At 42.8% G+C, this 10,000-nt stretch overlaps 2 protein-coding genes across 2 annotated transcripts in view; both read left to right on the top strand.

Annotated features, from left to right (window-relative positions):
* LOC308099394 (uncharacterized protein) overlaps nucleotides 1–10,000 on the top strand; it is a gene marked incomplete at its 3' end in the record, with an annotated part of 29,960 nt that overhangs the window by 2,471 nt on the left and 17,489 nt on the right. The window contains exon 4 of the mRNA XM_080448136.1: nucleotides 2,885–3,267. Coding sequence (XP_080304262.1) covers nucleotides 2,885–3,267 — 383 coding nt within the window. The remainder of the gene's footprint in view (nucleotides 1–2,884; nucleotides 3,268–10,000) is intronic.
* rapgefl1 (Rap guanine nucleotide exchange factor (GEF)-like 1) overlaps nucleotides 3,114–10,000 on the top strand; it is a 57,278-nt gene continuing 50,391 nt past the window's right edge. Inside the window, exon 1 of the mRNA XM_080446768.1 lies at nucleotides 3,114–3,267. The gene's annotated coding sequence lies outside the window, so the exon portion shown is untranslated. The remainder of the gene's footprint in view (nucleotides 3,268–10,000) is intronic.

Genomic DNA, 10,000 nt, shown 5'->3' with positions numbered 1-10,000 from the left:
CCCCCAAATTGTTGTGTATTTTGCATCTGAAAATGTTTAGTGCCAGGGACCCCCAGAAGAGATGATTTATGTAAAATATATATATATATATATATATATATATATATATATATATATATATATATATATATATATATATATATATATATTGTGCCAGTAATAAATAAATAAAGGGATATTGTGTTTTAGTGCAGCAATTCTCAACCCATGTATTAATTTCAAGGACCCCCTTTCGACGTGCATTAGGCAGGGGACCCCCATTTGATATGCGTTAGGCAGGGGACCCCAATTTGATATGCGTTAGGCAGGGGATCCCATTTGCTGATGTTCTGATGTTCTCATGTCTTACTAAATAAAGTACATCAATCAAGCTTTGTCATCCCTAGTACCTCAATCTAAGACACACATGGGCAACATACGGCATATCAGATAAGATGAGATACAGCATTGACGTGGATTGTTTTATGTGATCTTTTCATTGTAATCTCGTACAGAGTGCACCAGAGTGATACAAAAAGAAAGAGAAAGATCAACATGTTGTTGATGAACATTGTTGTTGTGAAAGCAAGGACCTTATTCTAATAGTAGTCTGGCATGTCTACCAAATTCATGCAGTTTCAACATCATTCAGCACTATGTGTTTCAAGTTTCAATTCAATTGTACAATGTGTGGCCCTTCACTCATTTTATCGAAGTCAGTATGGCCCTCTGGAAATAAATGCTGCCCACCCCTGATCTAAGATAATGTTAGATGTCATTTGGTCCAGAATTCCTTTACTGTATTAACCCATTCAAACCTGGAACGCATCTATATGTCTTCTAAATCCTAACAGGTTTCTGAAAAACGTATATGTTGCTATATCTAGTGGTGCTCAAACCTTTTCATGAAAGGACGACTTCACCGCTTTTCAACCTATCTTCATATAATTGGTCCTCACTAATACTCATGATAAAATAGTAAAAAAAATTCCTACTTGGTCTGTGTCTCATAGGAGGGCTGTGGACAGTCCAGAACCCGTCTACCAGTGACATCATCGTTAGGCATGATTTTTTTTTCCAACAAGATTTCACATTTTTATTTAGATTTTTATTAACACGAGAACAATGGCTTCTTTTATTGCATTGCAACTCTCCAGGAATAGAAAGCCTGCAGTTTCTATTAGCTTGGATTCCCCATTGATGATGTCACTGGTAGACGGGACTCTGAACTGTCCACAGCCCTCCTCTGAGACACAGACCGAGTAGAAAAAAATTGTACCATTTTATCATGAGTATTAGTGAGGACCAATTATATGAAGATAGGTTGAAAAGCGGTGAAGTCGTCCTTTAAGGACCCCCCCAAATTCTATGTATTTGGCTCGCGGACCCCCATCTCAAAATAGTGAGTTCCAGGGACCAGCCAGAAGCAAAGTGTTTGCTTTAAAAAATACAAATGATTTGCACACATTTTCACGATTAAAAAAAAAATAGCTGAGCTTGTATATCTGCTATTTTTGAATAGCCAAAGTATAAAATAATGGTTATAGCTAAAATCCCCTAGGGGGTCTCCTCTCCTCTCCGCCCCGGACCCCACGTTCAGAACCAAAACTTTAAAAGATAATGTTATACAGCAGTGGTTCTCAACCAGTGGTCTGGGGACCACCAGTGGTCCTTGGGGGGGGGGGGGGGGGGTGGTACCAGGGGCCCAGGGGGTCCCCAGCAAAATTAGTTAACATAGAGTCACAATCATTTGAACCACTTAGCTTTTGGCTATTCAAATATAGCAGATATACAAGTTCATAGCGTGGCACCGAATGCCGCGCTATGAGCTTGTAGATCTGCTATTTTGGAAAAATCTTGAAAATGTTTTTTTTTTTACTCAAATCTTTGCTTCTGGGGGTCCCGGGCACATAACATTTTCATATGGGGGTCCGTGGCCAAATGCATATCAATTTAGGGGTCCTTGGCATGAAAACGGTTGAAAACCACTGTTATAAAGTTCTAATGTATTTTTTCGTGTAAACTGTTTGTGCTGAAACCTCATAGTCTACGCATAAGCTTGAGGCTAATGAGATATTTTTCTAGGTGAGAGGAAATGGATTGTAAGGATGCAGTTTAACTAGTTTGGCTGAAAGGAAACGAGACTATCCCTCCCCAGCACCACCACACCTGAGAACTAGCCTGTATACAACTCACGTAAACCGATTTAACCCATTCAATCCGTGAACGCGTCTGTGTCATTTTAGATTTCTTCGGCTATTCAAAAATAGCAGATATACTAAGCTCGTTTAAGCGCGGCACTCAAGCTTGTAGATCTGCTATTTTTTAATAGCCAAAGTATAAAATATGGAGATTAAAGTGGTTACACAGATTGTGTAACCACGGTTTGAATGGGTTAAAAATCTACAAATGAGATTCAGTTTTGAGGTGTGATTATACCTCTCTTACCTTTTACTTGGGTTAGTTAGGGTTAGGGCTATATTTGCGTCACGCACGCACGCACGCACGCACGCACGCACGCACGCACGCACGCACGCACGCACGCACGCACACAATCAGCTTGTAGATCTGCTATTTTCAAACATTTTAGTACTTTTACTTTTGCCATTTTTTTTTTTTTTTTTACTTTGTCTTTATTTTTCATACTTTTGCTACTTTAAGTACATTTTGATACCAATACTTTTGTACTTTTACTCAAGTAAATTTGGAATTCCGGACTTTTACTTGTAGCAGAGTATTTCTGTATTGCAGTATTGGTACTTTGACTTAAGTAAATAATTTGAGTACTTTTTCCACCACTGCTTAAATAAATATACCAATCGACCTCTTTAAAACTCTGATAATTTTGACCCCCCCCCCCCTCTCCCTCTCCTCTCCTTCTCCCCCCCCCCCCCCCCCCACACAGCCCGGACAGCGAGGACCCCCCTCCCTGGCCCTCTGCAGCGGCACCCGGCGGTGGCGGCGGGGGGCCGGGCGGCCTCTGCCCGGCGGCGGCCCCCCATCCTGGCGGTAACGGGCCGCCGGCGCCCAGGACCACCGTTTCCAGCTCGGGGTCAAGTTCTGGAGGAGGAGGAGGAGGAGGAGGAGGTGGGGGTGGGGGTGGGGGTGGGGGAGGAGGGGGGGACGTCCGCAGCCCGTCTCTGTCCAGCGACGAGCAGAGCTCCGAGGCCAGCCTGCTGACGGCGGACGGCGCTCTGGGATGGACGCCGCTGACCGCCGACACGCCCGACAACCTGATCCTCGCCCTGCTGGACAGCGTGGCCGGGAGGCGCTACGCCAACTGTGCAGGTGGGGGGAACGCACACGCACACGCACACGCACACGCACACGCGCACACACACACGCACACACACACACACGCACACACACACACACACACACACACACACACACACACACACACACACACACACACACACACACCCAGTGGTGGAAAAAGTACTCAAATTCTTTACTTAAGTAAAAGTATCAATACTGCAATATAAAAATACTCTGTTACAAGTAAAAGTCCAGATTTTTTTTTTTACTTGAGTAAAAGTACAAAAGTATTGGCATCAAAATGTACTTAAAGTACCAAAAGTAAAAGTACTAAATATTTGAAAATAGCAGATCTACAAGCTCACAACGCGTCGCATCGCGACGCGTTGTGAGCTTGTAGATCGGCTATTTTCAAATAGCCTAGGTATAAAATAGGGCTAAAGTGGTTAAGCTATGTTTCATTATATCATAATTTATATCTGAAAAGTAACTAGTAACTAAAGTTTTCAAATAATTGTAGTGGAGTAAAAGTACAATATTTGTCTCTGAGATGTAGTGGAGTAGAAGTAAAAGTACAGACAATTGGAAATACTCAAGTAAAGTACAAATACCTCAAAATTGTACTTAAGTACAGTACTTAAGTAAATGTACTTAGTTACTTTCCACCACTGCACACACACACACACACACACACACACACACACACACACACACACACACACACACACACACACACACACACACACACACGCACACGCGCACACACACACACACACACACACATTTAACTCTGAGAGTGTAACGAATGGATACAAATTGACCCGTAACTCTTTTTTTTTTGTCATTACAATGACATACACAGTCAATGTAAAGACGAGCATCATAGACACACATTTGAACCGTTTTGAGACAAATGTTGTGTCATTCGCGTATTTGCACACTTGCAAGTGAAGCGAAGTGAAAGTTTGCTTCGTGTGAGAGTGTAAAAACTAACCCTAACCCGTTTGGTCAAATTTAGTCAAATTGACACACTCTCTGAGTTGAATTAACGCTGCAGATTTGATTGTGTACTCCTTCCATGTACACACACAATCATACAGATATTGGCCTATATATGTGCACACCGGGTGCTTTGCAAGACTGCCCTGTAACCAAAGTGTCACAGGACCAATCCCTGGAGCAACTAGGGTGTCCCCAATGTCAAAGTGCAAACTGAGCAGTGCACTTTTTCTACCTGTTCACTCATCATTATTGTACGTCAGTCTGGATGGAATGGATACGGCTGTTGGCGAAATGCCAGAAATGTGCGGAATGATTTTGCTCCGGCGTGTGAATGATATGTTGACATCCTGTACGATCCTTCAGTTGCCCCAGAGAGAAACGGTTGCGGAAACCGGGGATAAATGGATCGTTACTGAATCAGTAACATGAGATACAAGTTTATTTATGAATCCCTGAGGGTTATAGAGGATGCATAGATGCAGCTACAATAGATTTAAAGCTGTTAATCCATACCGTTTTGTCATGAATATAGCGTGACATTTGAATCAATCTTTATGGTGGTGTATTGTTAATGCATTATAGCTAACACAACTGTGGTGGTTGTAGTTGGGTCTACCAGCTCTTCTATTGAGACACATGCTGTATGCCCTGTGGTCTTTTGCTCCGATTCCGAAAAAAATAAGAAGTAAAAGCTCACAACGTGTCGCGATGTTTTTGCAATTTGTCGTACAATGAAGTATATAGGACATAAGAGGTTAACCCATTCAATCCGGGAACGGATCTCTTGTCATTTTAGATTTCTTTGGCTATTCAAAAATAGCAGATATACAAGCTCATGAGCTTATATATTGTACAATCTTGAACATTAGGTGCAAATCTTTGAATATATATTTTTTATTTGTAAAATATGTTGTTCCAGGGACCTCCAGAAGCAAAGATTTGAGTTACAAATGTTCGCTTGACAAAATATTATATTCGAGGGTTTGCGCAAGATTTTCAACCGCGCTATGAGCTTGTGTATCTGCTATTTTTGAATAGCCCAAAGAAATCTTAAAAATGACACACGGATGCTCTCCCGGCCTTAATGGATGAAGAGAGAGAGAGAGAGAGAGAGAGAGAGAGAGAGAGAGAACACAAAGTGTCGTCAGCGTACAGCAAAGCAGAACGTCAGGGCAGATCAGGGCATGATGTGTAACGTGAGGAACATCTTGGTAGATATCTGGGGCATCCGCTGGTTGGTTTACACACACACACTCCTGTCCTGTGATGTAAAGATCACAGGGCTGATCCCACCCCACCCCCCCCCCCCTCCGCGCCCCGGCAACCACCACCGACCGCTGAGTGCATGCTGCTGATATACTGCACTGTGTGTGTGTGTGTGTGTGTGTGTGTGTGTGTGTGTGTGTGTGTGTGTGTGTGTGTGTGTGTGTGTGTGTGTGTGTGTGTGTGTGTGTGTGTGTGTGTGTGTGTGTGTGTGTGTGTGTGCCCTTGAGCAACGCAAGACATCACATCATCTGTCAACAGCTGACGTGACGTACACAGGACCTGACACAGAGGGCATGTGGTACGAGAGGGGGGGGGGGAAGAAAGAAAAAGCAAAGGAAACCAGGTTCAAATCCAGGGTAGAAGAGGAAGGTTACATAGTGCTGCTTTATTAACAAAAACCCTATAGAGAAGATTTCATGTTTGTGAACCTGGTGTTGTTGCCAAGTCTGCAAAGTGACTCTGTTTTTGGTTTTTTTCCCCTGCAAAGTCACTTGTAAATATTCGTAGTTGTCATTTGAGATTTCTTTGGCTATTAAAAAATAGCAGATATACAAGCTCATAGGGCAGCACTCGTCGATCTGCTATATTTAAAAAAACAGTTATTTTTTGCAAATATTTGAATATGTATTCTCTTCTAAATCCTAACCGTTAAAAAAAAAAAAAATCTAGTATAGTGGTTCTCAAACCTTTTCATGTCACCCCCAAAATGTGCATTTGGCCGCGGTCCCCCATCTCAAAACATGTTGTTCCAGGGACCCCTAGAAGCAAAGATTTGAGTTAGAAACGTTCGCTTTAAAAATATATATTCATATTTCCAAAAATCTTCACGATTTTTCAAAAAATAGCAGATCTACGAGCTCATAGCGCGCATGCTATTTTTTAATAGCCAAAGTATAAAACAAATGGTTAAAGTGGACACACGGATGCGTCCCCGATTTGAATGGGGTAAAGAGCGGTTGCTTATCTGGTCTTTTGCTTCCTAATGCTGTTTTAAATCATGGGTTGGATGCGGTAATCAGCCACAGACTGGTGGCCCTGCAGCCAAACATATTGATATTGATCTGATATCGACTTGACTCTTAAGTGTATTATTGATAACTGACACATGATTGTGACAAATCCTTTTTCCTTTCCAAAAATAAAACACATTTATTTAGTGCAGTAGTGGGTTCTCTCTTCTCAACCTTTTGCTGGATCAACCATTTCTGGAACCGCCGTGTTAAGTGGTCAGATGGGTGGGTGGGCCATGACGTGCATTTTCACAGTGCATGTTTTATTTGAATGTTAACCCATTAAGACCCGAAGCCGATTCTACAAATGTCTTCTAAATCCACAACAGTATTCTGAAAGAAACGTATGTTTCTATGTCAGTGGTGCTCAAACCTTTTCCATGTCAAGGACCCCCAAACTTGTATGTATTTGGCCGCTGACCCCCATCTAAAAACTTTTGTTCCAGGGACCTTTTGTTCCAGGGAGTTAAAACAATATATATTCAAAGATTTGCACACATTTTCATTTTTTCCAAAAAAATAGCAGATCTACAAGCTTGTAGCGCGGCACTCGGTGCCGTGCTACGAGCTTGTATATCTGCTATTTTTGAATAGCCAAAGTGTAAAATAATGCTTTTTTAGCTCAAATCTAAAAGTGACAGGGTTAGGGTTAGATGCGTTCCAGGTCTTAATGGGTTAAATCAATCGATTGTCATCCGGCGGTTTGGATCAATGAAACCTACGTATCATACCTTTAAGTTCTTCTTTATTGGTATCACTTTTTTAATATTAATGTTATATTATCATTTTAAAACCTTAGTGTTTAGCCAATTATTTAGCAAAATGTCTCTACTGTCAGCCTCCATTGTAGCTGCAAATGAGAACCTCCGTAAGTAACACATGCAGTGCGTGCACGTGTGTGTGTGTGTGTGTGTGTGTGTGTGTGTGTGTGTGTGTGTTTGTGTTTGTGTGGCCACACACACGCGCACACAAGCGCTTGCACACACACACACGTGCGCGGGCGCGCTTGTCTCTTTATATCTGACTGTCTGACTCTGTGTCTGTACAAATAAACATGCATAATCGTTGCTGTCGGGCAGAAACCTCTTATCTCCATATTTGAACTCTTTGAAATATTTCGTAAATGAACGTCCTACTTCATCATACAGCACTACAGCGTCACACAAAAGCCTCAAAAGGAGCAGATCCGCAAGCTCGAAACGCGGCGCGAAGCGGCGCGATTCGAGCTGGCGGGTCTGCTGCTTTTGCTATTTCTGAATTTGAATCCTGAAAATGTACAGTTTTGGACATATGAGGTTTCCACCCGACGACAGAGAAGATATGTGGATGAATGTCACGTACTGAATGCGTATTTCCGTGTGTGTGTGTGTGTGTGTGTGTGTGTCCCTGCCTTGATCCAGTGGTTACATAATAACTGCCGTCCTCTTTAAGGAACCCAGGGTGCTTATTACTCCCTCTCCGTGCGTGCATGTGGCCGTGCATGCGTGTGTGTGTGTGTGTGTGTGTGTGTGCCTCGACTAACAGCAGCATTTCATTGCAGTTCCTGGTCATTGTGTGCATGTTGCATTGATTCATGTATCTATTACTATTGTACATTTGTGCTTGCAAAATGTCGCTGTGGGTCAGCACGTGCATGTGTGTGTGTGTGTGTGCGTGCGTGCATGTGTGTGCATGGAGCGGCTCTCTTTCTCTTAGTCCAGAGGCAGAGAGGAGACCCTTCATGTGTCTGTAGTCCACAGGGAGGGGATTTACTGTTTTACAACGTTGGCATTTAAGCAGCCGCTCTCATCCAGAGTGACTTACAAAAGAGCAGGATCACAGTAAATGCATGGATTAAAGTTCCGAGTCGCCACGACTGATTTCAGTCGTTTGGATTCCATTCTCAAAGTTGGTCCCCAGGGGTCCTTGGGGGGGTTCCAGGTGGTCCCCAGCAAAAATGTGTTAATATAGCATCACAATAATTATTTAACCTTTTATACTTTGGCTATTCAAAAATAGCATGCTTTTTTTTTTATCGTGAACATTTGTGCAAACCTTTGAATATATATATATATTTCTAAGCAAACATTTGTAACTCAAATCTTTGCTTCTGGGGGTCCCTTGAACAACATATTTGAGATGGGGGTCCGCGGCCAAATTTATATCATTTTGGGGGTCCTTCTGCAAAGAAAAGAGGTAATCGCTACAAAGTAACTATACTGTAAAGCTGACAGGTAAACAACATAGCATCCGTCTGAACGCGTTCTGTGCTGTTGGTTGGTTGGTATTGTGGGTTCGAGTCCAGCTTTGTCAGAAAGACCACACAAAACCGACCTCGTGAGGACAGAGGGCTTGGCTCTGTGCCATGGTCCAAAGGTCTGTGTGTGTGTGTGTGTGTGTGTGTGTGTGTGTGTGTGTGTGTGTGTGTGTGTGTGTGTGTGTGTGTGTGTGTGTGTGTGTGTGTGTGTGTGTGTGTGTGTGTGTGTGTGTGTGTGTGGGGGTGGGTGTAGTACAATATATGTGTTTGTTTGTGTGTGTGTGTGTGTGTGTGTGACAGAGAGGAAATCCTCTCTCTATGCTAATTATCACCGTACAGCTTAGAAAGTTACAGCCAAGGAATCCAATTGATTGGTGAACAGTGCTCCATCTACATTAACCCATTTAGACCTGAGGCCCATTCTAAAAACGCCTTCTAAATCCTGACCTAAGTTTTCTGAAAAACTTGAAATATTTATTCAAACATTGCAAAAAAATTACGTTGTTATACAGTATACATACAACAGGAACCCCAAAGGGGTTCCCGTCCTCAAAGGTATAGTTACAAAAAGGGGTTCCCGCCCAAAATGGGTTAAAGTATGTTGTTGTTGATGATTGCATTGACTGTAAATGAAGGTGTGTGTGTGTGTGTGTGTGTGTGTGTGTGTGTGTGTGTGTGTGTGTGTGTGTGTGTGTGTGGTGTGTGTGTGTGTGTGTGTGTGTGTGTGTGTGTGTGAGGCTGTGAGCGTGCTCGTGCATGGCGTGTCAGGGTCCACCCGACCCGAGAGAGCCTCCTGAGTTGACATGTGCCAGTTTGTGAGAATTTGTCCAGCTGAACGGGCTGATAAGCAGGTGAGACACGGTATCAGTTGACTCCTCCGGTTGGCCAGTTCTCTCTGCCGCTCTTCAGGGAGCAGTGTTGTGTCATTCCCCCATAGATAGACTGTAAAGGTCCACTGACGTGCGAGGTCTGAACTGTAGTAGTAAAAATTAAGGAAACGATTTAGCTATACTCACCGAAACAAAGGTAGTTTAATGATGTTGACATACTGTTAGGTGGGGAACGTTCCAGAACCCCACCTTTTTGTGTAAAATACACTTAAAATAAAATATGTCTGTCAATTTTATTTGCCCGAGTGCAGTAAACGGTAATCTGGTCAATGGCATTTTCTACTGACCAGATCTGTTCGGTGGCACACTTGAGTGAATCAGCGATTTTTCCGTCTGTCGGACATTTTTTGGGCGGTGTA

The sequence above is a fragment of the Gymnoscopelus braueri genome, assembly GCF_963280865.1.
Source record: "Gymnoscopelus braueri genome assembly, chromosome: 13".
In the NCBI taxonomy this organism is placed as follows: domain Eukaryota; kingdom Metazoa; phylum Chordata; class Actinopteri; order Myctophiformes; family Myctophidae; genus Gymnoscopelus; species Gymnoscopelus braueri.
Note: the sequence above shows the minus strand (reverse complement) of the source record. Positions and strands in the feature narration are given on the sequence as shown.